Source organism: Gopherus evgoodei, chromosome 2, assembly GCF_007399415.2.
Source record: "Gopherus evgoodei ecotype Sinaloan lineage chromosome 2, rGopEvg1_v1.p, whole genome shotgun sequence".
Taxonomy (NCBI): domain Eukaryota; kingdom Metazoa; phylum Chordata; order Testudines; family Testudinidae; genus Gopherus; species Gopherus evgoodei.
Window position 1 is genome coordinate 256,087,376 of NC_044323.1, and position 20,386 is coordinate 256,107,761.

The 20,386-nt window shown below is 41.0% G+C and overlaps 1 protein-coding gene across 1 annotated transcript in view; it reads left to right on the top strand.

The window, feature by feature from the left end:
- The first annotated feature begins 713 nt into the window (after positions 1-713).
- The window catches only part of LAPTM4B (lysosomal protein transmembrane 4 beta), a 121,071-nt gene continuing 101,398 nt past the window's right edge, over positions 714-20,386 (top strand). Inside the window, exon 1 of the mRNA XM_030549463.1 lies at positions 714-1,040. Coding sequence (XP_030405323.1) covers positions 714-1,040 — 327 coding nt within the window. The remainder of the gene's footprint in view (positions 1,041-20,386) is intronic.

Genomic DNA, 20,386 nt, shown 5'->3' on the forward strand with positions numbered 1-20,386 from the left:
ACTTCACATACAATGTTGCCACACACATTTTATAAGGACACTGCTGACTGACAAATTATGAGTTTTTAAATGACACCTTACAGTACACACCTTGTACAAAGATTACTAAAATAGCGTGCAGGATGTGAACACATGGGTGTATTCCATCACACCATTGTTCTGCAGCAATTTACTGTAGTATTTTTATTAGAATAAATTGCTATAATTAAATAGCACCCAAAAGAAAGTGAGGTCGTTTACCTGGGTATTTCTGTGGTAGAAGCTGCACTGTGTAACTGGCCCGTGTCTGATCCAGCCAAGCATCTACATTTCCTATTCCAAAGAGTGTAAACATGCACAAGGATCAGTCAGCCGCTGTTAGGGGACCAGATGTCCCTATATTAGGGGCTGTGTCTTATACATGCAACTACTCCTCCCCCTCCCAAATGTCCTCATTTGTCACACTTGCTCTCTGTCACCCTGGACACTTACACTGACCGCATACAACGTGCTTTTCAAGGCAGATGACTTGCTCGGGAGCATCACTGAGGGCTTTGGTCACGTTCCCTGGCCTGGTGCTTGGAACTGTCACAGCAATTGAATTGCAGGTGTAAGGGGAGAGCGAGACACCGGAGTCCATGGCAGTTGCCTGGCGGCACGTGTCGTGCCCGCTTTATCCATGTGGGAACACCCCCCCCCCGCCGCCGCCTTCAGCCTGGGGTGCGCGCGGCCCGATGGGTCTCTGCCTCTCTCCCTTTCCCAGGGCTAGAGATTTGGTGACGTCATGGAACTGCGGGCGCGGGGGCAGCTGGTGGCGCGCGCTGCCCACGGGGTGTCCCTCGCTCCCGCGCTCCGTGCTCAGCCGCACAGAAGCTGCAGCAGGCGCCGCTCGCTGCGCCCCGGCACCCTCGGGCGGCCCCGGGGGGAAGCGGAGCTTTGCGCAGGGCTGTCGCGAGGCGAGGAGGACGATGAGCTCCCCGTGGGCTCGGTTCTACTCCAACAGCTGCTGCCTGTGCTGCCATGTGCGCACCGGGACCATCATCCTCGGCGTCTGGTACCTGGTGAGCGGCCATAGCCCAGCACGTTAGCCGGGGCTGCAGCTGCCCCCTCCTGAGGGTCGGCCTGGCCTGGCTTGGGAATGGGCCCCAGCGCTTGCTCTCTTGGGCAGGGGGTGCAGGAGACGCTCCTAGGAGAAACGGGGCACGGAGTGTGAGGAGGAGGCACAGGAGACCCCTGTGAGAATGCGCTTCCTTCCCTTGGGTTTGTTCCAAAAGTCGGTGTTAGAAGTCGAGCAACCGAAGCTGGACGTGGGCCCTTGTCCTCTTTGGTGCATGTGAAAGGGGCTGTCACTTGGGTCTGGGAGGGGGGCATGGTTGAAAGTTGGACCCTGACAGTTCTGGGCCCCAGCACCTCAAATTCCAGAACTTGGCAGGATCCAGATCCCAATGTTTGTGTTGCTTTAGGTCACAGGCAGATCAGATTTTTAAGTTGCAGTAGGGATCACTAAATAGGTTCTGTATTTAGCCAGGGAATTTTCAGAGTCGCGGACAAAAATTAGCTGATCCAGGGGCCAGATAGAGGTTTTGTAGTGCTGTTGTGGCAGGACGCATCAGGGCATGGGGGATTTGGTTCAAAAGCAGCAGCTCAATTTGACACTAGCTCTGTTTAGAGAGTAGAATTTGCGGGGGCTGGGACCAAATATTGTTAGCGCCCAGATTTTCTCTTTTTTGTACTGCTGGGGTCTTCACCAATGTCCCATGAGAGTATCTATGGAAAGTCTAGGCAACGTGGTCATTCTGGTTGCTTGGAAAAGGAGATTCACTAAGTCCCTCCGTGTCTCATACTTATTGGTTTTCCTTTAGTCAGAGACTTCATGGAGGCTGGCAAATCAAAGCCCCTTTTTGTGCTTTGAACAGGCAATGCACATTTGGGCCTGATTCTCTTTTCAGTTACACTGGTGTAAAGCAGGAGTAGTTTCATTGAACCAATGTGGTTCTGCTGGTGCAGGTGAGAGGAAGTGGGCTCAAAGATTTCAGTGCATGGTAATAAAACAACCTGTGACACTGTCTAGTGGAAATATCAGTAAAATAAATAAATTTTGTCTTCATGTAAAAATAGCTCCTGAAATTGTGCCTACTACCAACAACCTTTTGCTTTGGACAGCATAACACAAAAGTTTCCAGAAAAACACTGTCCAAAGAGAAAACCTAAGTGCTGTTCGCTTCTGAGCCAATCAATATTTGTATAAAATAATTTCTGTTATATTGAAATGGAAGGTGATTCCACTGACTATCAAAAGAAACTGTTATAATTTCTTAAACAGCTAACCATTAATGGCTTGACAGAGGGCTCTATGGGAATAACGGATAATTGAAAATTTACACATTCTTTATCGTGTGGGTTTCATCTCTCCCCAATCCTTTCATTTGTTGTTTGTTTCTTAGATTTTAAACTCTAGTTTGGGCTAGTGATTGTGTCCCTTTCTGGGTTACATCTTGCTACTGATTTTTAAGCAATGACTTCAGTGAGGAGTTCTGCTTCAAAATGTCCAGAAAGGACCTGTTCATTGTGAGCACTGCTGTAACACAAATAATAAGAATCCCCAATCTCCTGCCTGAGTCCAGGTTTATTTCCAGTGCTTTCATACTTTACCTTTTATAATTATTGTTCTGCATCTTCCATAGTTGCTGGTAGCTGGTGTGGAATACTGATTTCAGCTGCTTATGCTGTTTTTCAGGAGAGTGGCTATTTCTGGGGAGAGAGCCTCTAAAGGGTTGTATTATTAGCAACATAATCCTTATAAAATACAGTAATTCCCTCCAGGCTGCCACAATCTGTAAATCTGCAAGCAGTTTCCTTCCTAGACTGACCATAATGAACTCAGAGAATACCATTTAGATGCTATCTAAGTTAGAAAATAAACAATGTTCATGACATGAAAAAAGTGCACTTTTAAACATATTGCATATTAAATTGTCATTTACATGATTCCCTGTTTTAATTTGAGGCTGGGTTCAGTGGTCACATAGCGCTAAACTAATGACACTAGAGTAATATTAAACAAAAAGTAGCCCTGCTGTGCAATGAAATTATGATAGTTAAAAAACCCAACATTTGCACATTTTTAAATACATTTCCAAAACCAATGTTGAATGTAGAGGTAGCAAAGGGTAAATTATAACATTAGCCAAATCAAAGCTTATTTTATCGATAGTTTATATTAAACATATACTGGTATTAGGCTGGAAATCTTTCTGACATCCATGGTTAGTGTTCACATGAGGGATTTGGAAGATTTTTATAGTCATTAGTAGTATTGCAGTTCTTTATTTGCCAGATAATTGAGTATTTGGACTTTCTGTATGTTTGATGAATAAATTAAAAGAATACATGAGTGTTGTTTACCAGAAAAGGTTCTTCATCCCAACTGTTTTTATAGGAAATTAGTGAGGCAAACTGCACTAGAGGCATGAATCCACTTTCTGACTATCCTGTCTCCACTCCTTGGGTAGCAATGCAGGGAAATCAGCTACGCAGAGGTCAGTGCTGACACTGCAGGATTTGCAAACATGTCCTTATAATAAAGAAATTTTGTTCATTGCTTCAGACTATGCAAATGTATTTCATGCCATGTTCAGTCTTCTCCAGCTCTTCATACAAGAGACCAGAGTCTGAATCTGACTTCAAGACTATCCATTTTTTTTCAGATATGTGGTATTGCAGATTAGACCCAGATTTACTTACTAACCCCTGAAATTTCCTTTGGAAATTGCAAGGCTGTAGTTGGTGTAGGGCATATTGTTAAATAAATTCATCGGAGTAATTAAAAGGCTAAGTTGACATTGATCGGTTAGAGTTCATATAAAACAGTCTGTGTCCTATAAAACAGATGTTACACTGCTGAGTAAATTATGCATTGATTTAGCTATGTATTGCTTTTACTTTAATATAATATCGTTAAATGAAATCATTTGCAGGCATGTACCATGGTATCTGGGATATTTATAGTGCCGAAGGAGAGTTCCTTTTTCATTGCGGTCATGTGTTTTAATTTCATTTCCTAAAAGCTTTTGAGCAGCTCTTCCAGGAGGCATGGCTTTATTAACTCAGTCTGTCTTCAGTGTGCAGGGTTGAATGAAGCCTCTCTTTCCTGGTTTAAGAAAAGCTAGGTGAAAGGCATTTTGGCTTTCAAATAATTTTTTAAAAGAACATTTTAGATAAGAAATGGGAACTTAAATGCAACAGTTAAACTTACATATGAATAAATATATACTTGTCATTTTAATTGAGACAATGCGTAAGAGATACTATCTCCCTCCATGCTATTGCCCTGGTTCAGCAAAGCATCTAAGCATATGCTTAAATCCATCCCCATTCAGAAAAGCATTTAAATACATGTCTAATTTTAAGCATGTGCTCAAGTCCTTTTGACTTTGATAAGTTATAAGACCATGCTTCAAGTTAGACAGGTACTCAAGTGCTTTGCTGAATCGCAGCCTGTATTATCTAATCCTCCCAGTGAGTAAAACTTGTTTGGCAAGTCTTTTCAGCAGCAACTTTAGTTTTTATCTTATTTTCTTGAAATCTAGGTAAGCAAGTTGTGGTTTTAAATTAGCAAATTCTTCTTAAAACTCACTAAATCATCATTTGTATGCTGTTAAAATGTTTTCTTTTCTTTTTTTGTCTATTAAACATTCCTTAACTTGCATTATATCCCTCTTTAGTTTCTTCTCCACTTTTTGCACAAATATCTTTCAACATGAATTTTTGAGTTATTCAAACTGATATTAAATCATGACATTCATGGAAGGAAGATTGGGGTTGGGGGGACGGATAGCTCAGTGGTTTGAGCAATGGCCTGCTAAACTCAGGGTTGTAAATTCAGCCTTTGAGGGGGCCATTTAGGGAATCTGGGGCAAAAATCTGTCTGGGGATTGGTCCTGCTTTGAGCAGGGGGTTGGACTAGATGACCTCCTGAGGTCCCTTCCAACCCTGACATTCTATGCTGTATGGTTGTAGATCATTTAAAATTAAAGTTGAAAGTCTGTAAATACAGTAGACATTCTTGATGAATGTGGGTAAGAGTTCATGAAGAAATTTACCACTAGCAAATATACAAAGTATTAAATAAATCAGGGCTATATTTCTTAAGTAATCATCTAACCTGGTTGAAAAGGCACAGGTATACATGCTCATGTATGCAAAGCTTTTTGTATCTCAGGATATCAACTGTGACTTTGTAATTCATAGAATGGTGGGTATATTTATAAATAGATGATGGTAGGTTTATCTGCCTGATTTTGAGACAGTTGTATTACTTATGAATAGCAAAGCCACAAGTGACTTAGACAGATTATCTCAAGTAAACACCAGAAAATGTTGATATTTCCCACATCATTATGCACTCTGCAGTACAATATTTTATGGAAAACAACTGTGGAACTGTTTCAGAGAACTGTGAAAATGTTTTTACCATCACTATTTTTGATATCCCTGACCAGTAAAGGCAGGTTGCTTGAAACTGCTCAGCAGTTTGAGATACTGGAAGCACAACTGGCAGAGAGTTTAGGGAGCAGAGTGCAGGTGATGTGGTCAAAGTGGCATGATCAGAGCATTTTTGTTACATAGATATTGCTAGAGCCTTATGACATTCTTTTAAATTTTTCATTTTATTTTTTGGGCATTTATTATTTTATCCATTAAAATGTTTTATTTTTTATTACATTTAAATTAATAAAATATGCAGATGACTGTATATAAATGAAAACAGTGTATAAACCCAGTTAATCTATGCTACATAATTTTATTAAGTACAATGTATTATTCCACGCATTAAGTTGTTTAACAGGCCCCACCACTATTACCCATCCCAGACAGCTGCTTAGGTTCCCCCCCTTGAAATTTACCCAGTTCCGTAGCCCCCAGATAATCCCTACCTCTCCATCCCACTCAGTAATACAAACCTCATGGGACACCATGGATCTTCCCAACACCTACTGCTTCCTTTTGCAGTCCCCACCCCACTCCAGTCCCCTCTCTGTTTCCCCAGGGACCCCTTACTGGGCACTCCCACCCCCCCCTTAAGTTGCCCCCTCCCTCACTGAGACCCACCCCGCCACCCCTCCCCCCATTAGACCCAGGCACCCCTCCCCTATCCCCTTTCCTTGGTTGGGTGGGAGACCTGGGATGGGGGAGGGTTTGCAGAGTGAGACCATTCCACAGTGGCAGCTTCTGTCCCACAGGGCTGGGCCCAGCTCTGGGCATAGCTACCTGCCACACGATCCCGTTAAAATGTGGCCTGGCCACTCCCTTCATCATGACTGGGGAGGGGAGGGGAGAGCAGGCCAAATGTGAGTGGTTCTGCAAATCTGTGAGCCTGGAGTGGGGAGTCAGGCCAAGCCCTGCTGGACAGGAGCTGCTGCTGCAGGGAGAGTTTTTCATTTTATGTAGTTTATGTTCTTTTTTCATATTATTTTGTGTTATTTTGCATTTGTGAAATATAGAGGCTATTACTGTCACATGAGGGAAGGGGCAGTGTCTGTGCACACTCCCAACACAGAATACTTAACATAGTTTCATGTAATAGGATTAGCAGTGAAACAAATATGTAACGTTGCCTTATCACATTAGAATATGATGGATCAGAGAACTATTATTTATCATTTGTGTTACTGTCACGGACCAGAGTTCCATTGTGCTAAGCGCTGTACAGGGACAGACCTTCTGTATTTCTACAGCCACTGTCTCAGTATCCTTTTGGTAAAACAATATGTTCTGTAGGTAGAAACAAAGTACTTTAATGTAAAAGGTAACTTGGGGGAGTGGAGTGGGTAAATATAGTTGGATGAATGTCAGAAAAACTTCCTGACAGCACAGTCTATTAGGCTGATGCTGAATAGATTCTATTTAATTAATAATTCCAAATACATTTTATTTCCAGGACTGAATCATGTGCTGGGAGGGGAAAGGCTCTTGGGAGGAGTTGGGATGTTCAGTGCAAACATTATCTTCTGTAATAAAATGGGGATGGATGATTGGCTGTCTGAGCAGAGGGGAAGGGAGTAACGGCTATTCATAGTGTTAGCAACCAGTTCAATTCAGAGGTTTGATTTAGTTTTTTGCACTACATGAGGGCTTTACATTTCACCTGTAATATCAGACATGAAATATGAGGTCAAATATAAACAACCAACATTTATTGTGTGTGCAAACTGGCTGTAAGTATTATAAATTAAAAATGAAATGGGGATTTATAAGAAAATGACTTCTGGGTAATTATTCCTAATTAAATTGTTATGACAGTAAGTTATCCAAAACTGCATTGGGACTGAAACCAACAAATTTCTGTTTTGAAATTATCACAGCATTTTAAAAACGTAAGAACTGATGCTTGTACGAGTCCTAGTTGTCCAGTTAATGTTGACTAATCAGTAATAATATCCTCTTTGCAAAGCTCTGTAACAGCAATTATTAATGCAAGCTATCAGTAGTCTGACTGTTCCTTGTTTGTATTTTAAATAAATAAAACAGAGTCAGATGTACTGCCATTCTCTTTGAAGGATTTTCCATTACCTAGATGCATAGTGAGGGATGTTTATGTAAGCACGAAGGAACTGATCCTGCACCATTCAAGACGGTGAGAATTTTTCCATTGCGTCGAATTGGAACAGGATCAAGCCACAAGAAAAAAATATTAAGCATGTGTTTAATTTTAAATTCAGTGGAGTTAAACATATGCTTACATGTTTTTTAATCAAGACCTGAAAGTCTATACTGAAACATAGATTCTAAAGGATGAGAGGCATGCATTTCCCTTCCCTTCTTCTCCCCGCACCCTTTTGCCATCCTGTGTATGTTATGCCCCTCCATATTCCTATAACACTAATGCATTCTCATTCCTGGTCCCCTATTGACCCACCCCAAAGCTTTCTTTAATGTGATTGTTTCACTATGTTGAAGGGAGCTGTCCAACAATTCAGCATCAGCCTTTTCTTTTTCCTGCAGGTGTGGGGCTTGCCAGAGGTCCGTTCCATTTTTGAACAGGGGTTCTAAGAGGAAAATGTCAAAGGAGAATATAATTTTTCTTTTAAATCTATAGTATTTTGTGAAAAGCTAGCTATTAAGTTGCACAAGTACCACGGTGAGGGACATGGCATAAGAACATAGAACAAATCTCTGAGTTTGTAGCTTTGCATACTTATAAGTGAATCTGTTATTTGGGAGAGACACTTAATATGAATTTTCAGTCTTAACGTTTTGACTCTTGATTTTATTGCAGTTTATCACTAGTTGGAAACTTGAGGCAATTCAGTCTAGTTCAGCAACAATTTTTTCACAGCAAAGCACGGTGCTAATTTTCTGAATTGTAATGGCACTAATATTTTTGTAGTTGGAAGGCAAAACAAGGTACTTCTCAGGCCACATTATGCCATTGATTTTTAAGCGGAGCACTCCCCTTTGAAGTCAATAGGATAGAAATCAAAGCCAAAATAGATGCAAAATATTTTCTTTGGGAATGTATCATGTCACTTTCATTCTCTCTCCGTTTTTCAAGTCCAGTAGAAAAATAGCATGAGTGATCCTGCGCGTAAATACCTATTTAAAGAGTACTATTGTCATCATATCTTAAGAATCTGATTGTATTTAAGTCATAACAATATTATAGCAAGGAGTTCAGATAGATATGATCAATATTGAAGCTATATCCTGTGCTGGAGAACCTTCCAAGCAGCTGTGGCCCGATCCTGCTGGTCTTAAGTGGCAAATTTTTACTTATGAGTAGTCCTGTTAACTTTAATGGAACTACTCACACTGGTGAAGGTTTGCAGGATGAAAGAGATTTTTGTGAAAAACAGGGGATTCCAAAATGAAAATGTCAATGGAATTAATTTTTCTTAAGTAAAAATAAATAAATAAATTTAAAACTTGTAAAATGGGGGGTTGTGCTGCATATAAGCAACGAACACAGAAAAGTGCTGTATTAGAAAATGGGGAATAACAGCACCCAGTGCTAATTCATGAGAGTTCCAAGTTCACAGTGAATGCAGTATTGGGGTGTGGGGGGTAATGCGTTTGTTTCAAACCACAAGATTTCCATATTTTATATCAAGAAAATGGATTCTAGGACGACCCTCCAGCTTCTCTCAGTTTTTATAAGCTTCTTTTGATAACTATTGTGTGATGATGAAGGGCTGGATTTCCCCCTTCTGTAATCAGATCCATAGGAAGGAGCCAAGGGGAAGAAGTGTCAGTAAAGGTTGCCCATTGAGTTTTCTCTCATACTGTGGTGTTGGGGTTTCTTTGCCCCTGCTGAATGAGCAGTCTGTCTGGTCCTCTGGGATTTGCAGGATACAAAGGCAATCCCTGTGGATGCTCTGCCAGCTATGGAGACCCAGTATCTCTTCCTACTCCTTGGCAGTGTGGTGCCAAGAGAACTTCACTGTTAGGTTCTCCTTCACCCCGGTCACAGCTGCCTCCAACAACTCCCCTAAAGAGGTCTCTTTACCCCAGAGGGAGCCTGTGGATAAGCTAAGAGAGCCTGGGACTGTATTACTTTTTCCTGAGGAAAGTTCACAGGACTGGAACCAATTTGGGCCCACAAAGTGGCTGCCTCTCCCTAGTGTATGATAGCTCAAAACTCAAGGTGAGCCCTCTGCAGGATCTTGGGAAAAGTGGAATGGAGCCATAAAGGTGGCTAATTCCCCATTCAGTGCGTGATGTGGTCCACAGGCAGATCCGTGAGCCATGATTTGGCCTGAAGGTAGGAGGAAATACAAATAATTGTAATGATGGTCACAATGACTAAATATTTGTCTTTAAAATTCTGTGTACATTTAAGCAACATTATAATAATCTCTCTTGCTAGGAACATAATTTACAAAATGAACACTTAGATTCTGCGGAAAACTGGAAAATCCACAAGGTCCCTCAATCCATGAAGTTTGCTTGTTTTCTATGAATGCTGAGTTCTGTTTTCCCAAAGTATGTTTTTTTGAGAAAGGGAATTAAATGAATATACCTAGGCCTGCTTGTTAGCACTGTAGAGAAATAGTTTAAAATTATTATCATTACTTGCTTCGTGAATTGCCTTTCAGTGGAAAGACTTAACCACAGGGAAACTAGGGCTGAGACTTGTCACTTATGGTCAGATTCTTCTTCCCTTAACTCAAGCTGGATAGTACCTAATCAAGAGAACTACCCACAAAAAAGAGTATTCTCTACAAGAATTGAGGCTATACAGTCAATGACATAGTAACCAATACATCCCTGGCAAGCAGAGTCAAAGGTGACAGGAGCAGGCCCTGATGGTCTGAGAATGATCATGGGGAAGAAGGTTGAACTCATGCAAGGACAATTTAAAAATGTCCCCAGGCATCCTTTTGTACAGTTTCCCCAAACATCTGTTTTCCATTTTTAGTGCAAATAATCAGGCTAGCACACGTGCTATGCTAAATTTGAACAAAGGAGCTGTCATAGTGGAAATGGACTTTGTTAGTCCTAGCCAGCTTTCACTATTTTAAAAAAATATATTTTTTTAAAATGTAGATGACAACTCTACAACCTCTTAAGGAAATGGGGGACTGAAAGTTAGCCTGCAACAAACCACAAGGATTTCAGTGTTTGTTTTTTCAGCTCTAACCCTCTCATCCACTTGTATGCAAACATATCCAAAATGTTAACCCAGGATTTTTTTTAACTGTATATGAGTAATCAAAAAGGATGACTGATGCAACAAAGCTCCAGATTACCTTTTTATAAGCATGCTGAGATAAAGTTGTCTGTCACTTTTATGTAATTGTTTGTTGATTTCTCAACTTCTACCAATAAATAATCTTAAAATTTTCTATTTTCAAAAAGAGGCCCTTTAAGTCTGTAGTAAAGCCTTTGGGATTATTTTGAATAGTTTGATCCTTTTTGTGAGAAAACAGATGATTGATTGTTAGTGTGACAAAGTTTACACACACTTGTGTGGGAGGCAAGGATGGGTTTCAAATATAACAAACATGGATATTTACGTTTGTTTTACACAAAAATGTAAGATCATATACAATAATCTTGACTGCATTTATAGCAAGGAGTCAATGTATTATATTAATAAAGTGAACTATGTTCAGAGGTTTTGATTAAAGGTTGCTGTTAATCTGCATTTGATGGTGAACCAGAGATTAACACATTAAGCTTTGTAAATTTACTGTTGGTGATACTATGTTGGGCAAAAAACAGTTACTGTCTCATCCTGGACATATGGAGTTTATGTCAAATACCAAAAGAGTGTAATCTACAGTATTTTTTTCTATTCTTCAGTCTATTGCCTGAGACATATTTTGACTGCAGAGATCCTGGAAGTTTAAATTAGACTCTTTAATTATTTCTCCAGGTCACGCACGTGTTCTCAGTTTGGCCTGGCAAGGCTTATAAATGGCCTGGCTACTGGCAAAGCAAGAACTCTTTCCGGTAAGTGGGTGAGTGCTGGCAAGTATCAGGCTGGATTCACTGCTGCACCCTGAGCTTCAGTGCTTGAAAGCTCACATTTAAACCCGGAAGTAGGGGAACAGAGATCAGAGCTAAGCTCCTTCTCACTCACAACAAGAGAATGAGGGTGTTCCAAATTGATCAGACATTTAGGAACCCTGGCAGAGTCAAGAGGCAGTGCTTTGCTGGCAGGTGAACAGTGCTCCCCTTCCTAGCAAGTTCTGGGGAAGGAACACACTGGGCTTCTAACTAGGGCACTGCTCTGGTCCCTGCCATAGGTCTCCTATTTTTCTCATGGCTGCAGCAGAGTTAGTCCTTTAGCTAAAGAGGGCTGTTGGTAATGTTTTCAAGCCCTGGAGCGCTCTTCCATTCTGCTGCTGTTTTTTATTGAACAAGTTCTTGTGTTATCAGGAGATACCTTGAACCATTTTTAAATACTGAGGACAAAAGTTTTCAGTTGAAATTCAGCTCTGCAGAAATTTTTGTTTTTGTGAAGTTGCATGTTTCAGATCCAGGGATAATTGCAGCTGGCCACAGGCTGTCGGTAAATGTCAAGACCACATTAATCTAAGTTAGAGATTTTCAGGGTTAGCTACTGTACCATACAGTCTGCTGTGCTTAGTTTCCTTACATAATTAATTTAGTTCAGATGATTGCACAATGATTCTAGGATAGGCTTCTTTCCTACCAATAGTGGTATCATTGGCATGTCACAGGGGTTTCATAGGGATTGCATATCTCTTTTGGTTGTATAAAATTGATGCAAATTCTTGGATTAATAAGGTTTATATGGTTGATGTCAAACTGTGTGCATGTGTCTCACTGGAGTAGTAATGCATAGTGTAAATAAGAAAAAAGCCAAGCTAGGGAATTAACTTTTAGTGCAAAAAGCCATAGCTCAGACTTTCTCAGACAGAAAATTTAGGTCTCCCATCCAGCACCCTGATTTCTGACGCATGCATTACTTTAAACACATGTTCTTGGGATTCCGACAGATGTAAGAGGAAAAACCAACTATATCCAAAGACTTCAAATAATATAAAAATGATCAGAATGAAATTGTTGTGTAAATCAGAAGTCCCAGGAATGGAAAACCCAAGGACTAGTGATAGAATACCACACTTTTTTCTTCCCTGACGCCAGTTTGAGTCAAGCCCAGACAACCAATAATCTTTCAGCGGCTTTATGTGAAATTAGTTGATGATCTTCAAACAGTTACTAAGTGTCCACATCACAAACTCATAATCACATATACTAGTTGGCACTGTTTGTCCTCAGTCATAGCAGAGAGGCCAAGGACTGAATGACGCCTATATGATAGTGTGATGGATGGGTTAGAAATGCTGATGGATTAGATATATGGATAACTACTCACTCTTCCTAAAGAAGATGGGAGAGATTCCAGAGGACTGGAAAAGGGAAAATATAGTGCCCATCTATAAAAAGGGAAATAAGGACAACCTGGGGAATTACAGGCCAGTCAGTTTAACTTCAGTACTTAGAGAGATGACAGAGCAAATAATTAAGCAATCAGTCTGCAAATACCTAGAAGATAATAAGGTGATAAGTAAGAGTCAGCATGGATTTGTCAAGGAACAAATCATGTCAAACCAACCTACTAGCTTTCTTTGATAGGGCAGCAAGCATTGGTGTAGCCAGGTTCTACCAGCAGGGAGAGCAAACAAAAAAGTGCTGAAGCAGGCGGTGAGGCGGGGGGGAGGAGAAAGCGGGGGGGAAAAAAAAAAAAGAAAAACTGCCAAAGACTGAAGGACTTGCCTCGGAGGACCCGGAGCGGCTGAAGGACCCGCCGCCAAATTGCCACTGAGGACCCGGAGTGGCTGGGGTGAGTGTAAAAAATTAAAAAGGCGCCACTTTTGGGGAATGTGCTCAGTGGGGAGTGGCCGCTTCCCCTGCTCCTCACCAGCTACGCTACTGGCAACAAGTCTTGTGGATGGGTAGAAGCGGTAGATTTGATACATCTTGACTTTAGTAAGGCCTTTGATACTGTCCTGCATGATCTTCTCATAAACAAACTTCAGAAATACAACCTAGATGGAGCTACTTTAAGGTGAGTGCATAACTGTTTGGAAAACTGTTCCCACAGAGTATGTATGAGTGGTTCACGGTCAAGCTGGAAGGGCATATTGAGTGGGGTCCCACAGGGATTAGTTCTGGGTCCGGTTCTGTTCATTATCTTCATCAACGATTTAGATCAGAGATCAGCAACCTTTCAGAAGTGCTGTGCCAAGTCTTCATTTATTCACTCTGATTTAAGGTTCTGCGTGCCGGTAATACATTTTAAGGTTTTAGAAGGTCTCTTTCTATGAGTCTGTAATATATAACTAAACTATTGTTGTATGTAAAGTAAATAAGGTTTTTAAAATGCTTAAGAAGCTTCATTTAAAATTAAATTAAAATGCAGAGCCCCCCGGACCGGTGGCCAGGACCTGGGCAGTGTGAGTGCCACTGAAAATCAGCTCGCGTGCCGCCTTTGGCACCCATGCCATAAGTTGCCTACCCCTGATTTAGATAATTTAGAGTACACTTATAAAGTTTGCAGATGATACCAAGCTGGGAGGGATTGCAGGTACTTTGGTGGATAGGATTAAAATTCAAAGTGATCTGGAGAAATGGCCTGAAGAAAATAGGATGAAATTCAGTAAGGACAAATGCAAAGTACTCCATTTAGGCAGGGACAAACAATTGCACACATAGAATATGGGAAATTACTGGCTAGGAAGAGTACTGCAAAAAAGGGATCTTGGGGATAGTAGATCACAAGCTAAATATGAATAGTCAACCCATGTATCACAGTTGTGGGAAAAAAAGCAAACATTCTGGGATGTATTAGAGGGAGTGTTGTAAGCAAGACATGAGAAGTAATTCTTCTGCTCTCCTCCATACTGTTTAGGCCTCACCTGGAGTATTGTGTCCAGTTCTGGGCACTACATTTCAGGAAAGACATGGAAAATTGGAGAGTCCAGAGGCCAGCAACAAAAATGATTAAAGGTCTAGAAAACATGACCTATGGGGAAGATTGAAAAAATTGAGTTTAGTTTGGAGAAGAAAAGACTGAGAGGGAACATAACAGTTTTCAAGTACGTAAAATGTTGTTACAAGGAGGAGGGTGAAAAAATATTCTCCTTAACCTTTGAGGATAGAACAAGAAGCAATGGGCTTAAATTTCAGCAAGGGCAGTTTAGGTTGGACATTAGGAAAAAACTTCCTAACTGCCAGGGTGGTTAAACACTGGAATAAGTTGCCCAGGGAAGTTGTGGAATCTCCATCATTGGAGATTTTTAAGAGCAGGTGAGACAAACACCTGTCAGGGATGGTCTAGGTCAGTGTTTCCCAAACTTGGCATGCTGCTTGTGTAGGGAAAGCCCCTGTCGAACCGGGCCAGTTTGTTTACCTGCTGCGTCCGCAAGTCCAGCTGATCGCGGCTCCCACTGGCCGCAGTTCACTGTTCCAGGCCAATGGGAGATGCTGGAAGTGGCGGCCAGTACATCCCTCGGCCCACGCTGCTTCCAGCAGCTCCCATTGGCCTGGAGCAGTGCACTGTGGCCAGTGGGCTGGACCTGCGGACGCGGCAGGTAAACAAACCGGCCCGACAGGGGCTATCCCTACACAAGCGGCATCCCAGGTTTGGGAAACACTGGTCTAAGTAATACTTAATCCTGCCATATGTTGAGGGGACTGGACTAGGTGACCTCTCGAGGTCCCTTCCGATCCTATGATTCTGTGATCACCGGTCACTCCAGAACAGAGTTGAGGAAGGGCACTGCAGTAATAACACACTTCCACTAACTGTTGTACATGTTCTGTGGGCAACTAAAGAGCCTTTGTTACAAGTGCTCAATTTGCAACTGTTCCTGAAACGAACTTGGTCTCTTTCTGTTTATCCCTGTTTAGTCTGACTCATTTGTTCGCATCACAAAAACACCACAGTTGGCAGTCTTTGCTGAAAAGAGGTGTCAGAATTGAAATATAATAGGTGTTGGAGGACAGGAGTATGTTTGCTGAACAGTGTGTTGAAGTCTGCAAAGCACTGTCAGGTCTTGGTATGAATGAGGGAACAGACTTTAAATTCTGTATACCTTATAACTGAAATTTTCAATTAATCTTTTCCCTGTAATTTTATTTCTATTGCAAAGCAATCTTTGTTTCCGATAGCTTTGAACAAAAGAAAGTGTCATAAAGTACCTTCCTTATGTTGTGAAGTGTGTTCAAATTAGTGGGAAGTCTAGTTTTCTTTGAATACGTTAGCATCTTTTATTGTCTGTCTCAAATGGATCAGTTTTTTTTAATCATGTAAAGTTATACCCTACCCTCAGTCTGTGTTTTATTTCTCTCATTAACATCTTTCCACTCTAAGACTAAGAGTAAAAATTCCCCTTAAATGTTTTTGTCATGCTTATTTAAGAATCACTTGTAGGGTTCATGAATCCTTTTTTGGAAGCTGAGAACTACAGTGGGAGAATCAAACCATTCATCATTGTCCACTTAAATAACTAACCCATGTTGAATATGGATTTAATAGATATCAACTCTTTATATAGCTGGCTTCTCTATCTAACTTTATGAAGTCTCTTTTATTAGATATCTTTAAACAGGAATTCTGGCTTGTCATAACAATATTCTAACTTGAACACACACTGCATAATGGAATGGGTTATATTTCTCAGATCCCAGTCCATTGAATAGATTCTTGGTAGCAGCCATCCATCAGCGGTAATTTTCAGGTTCCTGCCCAAGTGCAGGTACAGTTTTTTCCCAGTACAGTAAAAAAAGTAACACATAAACCATTGATACATTTACATATGAATATTCTGTTTATCAAACTGTAAAGGATTAACATTACGCTTAACTGTCGTACTTATCAAATTAAACTGATATCCCAAGGGAGGCAGAAAGATATTTAGTGTGCACCTTGCATGTTATATCCATCTAAATTTTCTTGTACAAATTCTGTAATTTCTGTGTTTCATTTGAGACAGGTCTGTTGTGAAGTGTGTTGGTTGGATTTCAGGGCCTCTTAGAAGTCTGCCAGCAAGCAATAGCAGAGTCATTTGCAAAGAAGAGTGGTTGTAAATCACTCTAGATTTCCACTATCGGTTTATTCGGCATAGACTTAAAGTTCGGTACTTAGTGTCATTACAATGATCAAAGTTAAGATGTATTTAAAGAATAACTAAAATATTTTCTGCACTTCTAATATGCCAGTTTGAATCTGCTGGACCATTTGCTGTCATCACACTGATGACAAGTTGTAACAACCTGGCAATTCATAAGAATTTGTCTTAAGCGACAAGAATTCCAGATTGCATTGTTTTCTCCATGTATATAGCTAACCCTTTTTGAATCCTACTAAAGCCAGTAGCTTTCAAATTTTTTGGGCTGAGTGCCCCCCCCCCTTTGAGTTACAATTTTTGGTTGTCTCCCCCAAACAAAAAGAGGGGAGTTAGGGTGGATGTGGCACTCCCTCATCGAGCCCTACCATGCAGGGCTGAAGACTGAGCTTCCTGGCATCACCACTTGTCCCCCTGACTGTTCCTCCATGCCCCTTTGGGGGGCATGCCCCACAGTTTGAAAACCTCTGTGATAAGCTCTTGGCTTCAGTAGTATCTTGCGATGATGAGGTTCACAGGCTAACAATGTCTTGGAGGAAAAGGGTTTCCCTTTTAATCCATCTTTAAATTGCTGCCTTTCTTTTTCCCTTGTTCTTTGTTGAGAGTGGATACGGGCTGGGTTAGATGAATAATGAGTGCATGGCAAGCTGGGGTGTAAAGCTACAGCCCATTTGTGTACCATGTACTCACTGTTCATCTAGACGAGCCCTAAGTACTGTAAGAGAACCTAGTCTACCTTCTCTATGCAATTCGTTAGTTTGCATATCAGTACCATGTCTGCCTTGAGTCAGTCCCCAGCAGCAGCTCCAGCTGCTTTGGTCCAAAGAGGATATATGTTTTATTCAGCATGAACCAGATGGCTTGTATACAGGGAAGGAAGAACAAGAAATATCTACTCTGACAGTCAGATCAACATCTGGGAAAAGCAGCAGCAACATAACCCATAACTTTCAACTGTTAAGTGACACATTCTCTGATATATCTATTGTCTCTGAGCTGTTCACCTCCCAGTAGTTCTGACAAACCTATTTTGATTGCATAAACCTCGGTGGAAAATGTAGGAAAAACCTGAGTCAATCTATTTCAGAGGGAGAGGTAATCTTGCTTGACCTGGTTTCTCTAATAGTAAAATGTCTTAGAGGCATAGTACCAGCTAGTCCTTCAATTCTCCTTCCTCCACCAAACTGAAACAGATTTGTTATTGTGGTTAATAATAACAGCTACTCTGTAATTCTATGGAAGGGTTCCAGTCTATTCTGACAACAAAGGTCAAGCCTTCTACTTCACTTTAGTCCTCTGATCACTTTCTGAAAATGTTAACCTCAACCTCCTCGAAAGCTATGAAGGGAGACTGCTAGCCAGACCTTTTCTCTTTCTATTGTCTTATTCCCCATTGTCTGGTGTGCTGACAAGCCTCCTTCTTCACTAACTCAGTTGATGTCATGGATGCATATTTCCCCCTGCCAAAGAAAAATCCCTGGGGGAGGGGGGGCTTAATGCCTATTGACACTATCAGATAGTACTTAATGACCTATCTTGTTCCCACCTGCTACTTAACTCTAGCTCATTGCTACTTTTGCCAGCTTCCCACCCCCAGGTCCCATGTCCTCTGAGGCGGATGACCCTTAAATTACTCTTCTTTGTTGCGATAGTTTCTGTGAAGAGGGTCAGACAGTTGGCGAGCACCCCATCTACATCCTTACACCAATCTGCTTGTCTCCCGCAGCAATTAGGTTGGTTCAAGAACTGAAATGGCCTCTTCCTTTCACTTGACTCGGAATATGAAATTCCTTAGTTCTCCTTGCCCCATCTAGTGACAAAGAACATACCTAAAATTCTGCCTGTAAAGGATAAAGAACTTTAGGTCTCCTGACCCATTGTTAATTCCATGGAAAGAGCCAAAGAGTATATAATTCAAACTTGAAATTAAAAGTGCTGTTCTGCTGAAGGGGTCAGGTGTCTTCTCAATGTACAAACTTTCCTCTTTCAAATTCTTAATTAAAACCTTCTGGGCCAAAAGCTGCACAGAACATGTGGGGTGGAAGGGCAGAGGGAGAGGGGACAGAATTAAGATAGTTCAGGTGATCTGTATGGTTGTGTTTTCTGACTTTCTCCAAGTGTCATGATAACTTTGAATATCCAGGTATTTTAAAATATGATTGGACTTTTTAATTAGTTTCTTTGGGGGTTGCTTCTTTTTAAAAAGAAACTACAGAGTTCAAAAGTGTTGTTCAATTAGTTCTTAACTATTCTATAGATATTTTCAGTCATAATATTATCTTAACTCAGTTTTTTTTGTTTGCCTGAAAATTTCCTCAGCTTTATTAAAATGTTTATATATAAGGAAGCTCATTTTAGCAATTACTATGTACAGATGCTAAATTAAGCCCTTTGGGTTATGTTAGCTATTGTTATGTTTCAAATAATTTTGCTTCATTAAAAAAAAAAAGTAAATGTTCAAAACACGTAGCACAGTGCTTTGTGTGACAGAGAATTCAAATGGTATTTCACTATTAATTATTGCTCAGCCAGAATCATCTTCATTCATAAATATCTTCTGTTTCGTCTGGTAGATTAGTATTGTATGAGGCAAAGCATTCTAAGATTTCCTGAACTCCAGGAGTGTCTTATGTAATTATGCCCTTTTATCGATGCTTTTTGAAAAAAGATTCTATGTAGATTATAAAGTGAAAGCTAAAATCAAGATTACTGTTATGTAGTTTTCTACCTGCTTCCTCCACCCAGATTAATGTTGTTTATTTTTCATATACTTAGGTGCTCATCACCGTAGTACCTGAATAACTCGCAATACCCTTCTGAGGCAAGGAAGGCTCCCCATTTGATAGGGAAACTGAGGCAAAAGTATACATCTCAGTTTAATAAAACATTTTTAAGCAAGTGCTTAAGTGAATCTCTGATGGATTAAGTACATTCTCAAATTTAAGGATGTGCTTACGTGCTTCACTGAACAGACTGATTGCTGAATCAGGGCCTACATCACTTGCTCCAGCTCATGGGGTGAGTCTGTGGTAGAGTCAGGAATACAGTACACTTTTCCTGATTCTTAGTGCTATGCCTTAATTTTCCATTATGCAAAATCACAGTGCTGTAGCTCTGGACAGCACTTTCAACTCTGATGCACTAGCCAGGTACAGAGGAAAAGCCCCAGGAAATTTTGAATTTAATTTCCTGTATGGTCAGCATGGCATGCTCAGCAGCACAGGTGACCATGTAGTCCCCCCAGAATCCCAAACGAGCTCCAGCATGGACTGAACGGGAGACATAGGGTCTGATTGTTATATGGGGAGAAGAATCTGTGCAGGCAGAACTCCAATCAAAAAGAAAAATGCTAATATATATGCCCAAATTGCACAGGGCATGATGGAGAGAGGCTGCACCAGGGACACACAGCAGTCCTGTGTGAAAGTTAAGGAGCTCAGGGAAGCCTACCAAAAGACAAAGGAGGCAAACGGTTGCTCCAGGTCAGAGCCCCATTCATGCTGCTTCTATGATCATCTGCATGGCATTCTAGGGTGAGACCCTACCACTACCCCAACCACTGTCTGTGGACACCTGCAAGGGGGGAGTCTCATTCAACAGGAAGGAAGATTTTGTGGATGATGATGAGGAGGAGAATGCGCAGCAGGCAAACAGTGAATCCGTTCTCCCCTGCAGCCAGGACCTTTTCATCACCCTGGAGCCAATACCCTCCCAAAGCAGGATCTTGGACTCTGAAGTCAGAGAAGGGACACCTCTGGTGAGTGCACGTTTGTAACTACAGTACAGGGTTTAAAAGCAATTGTGTT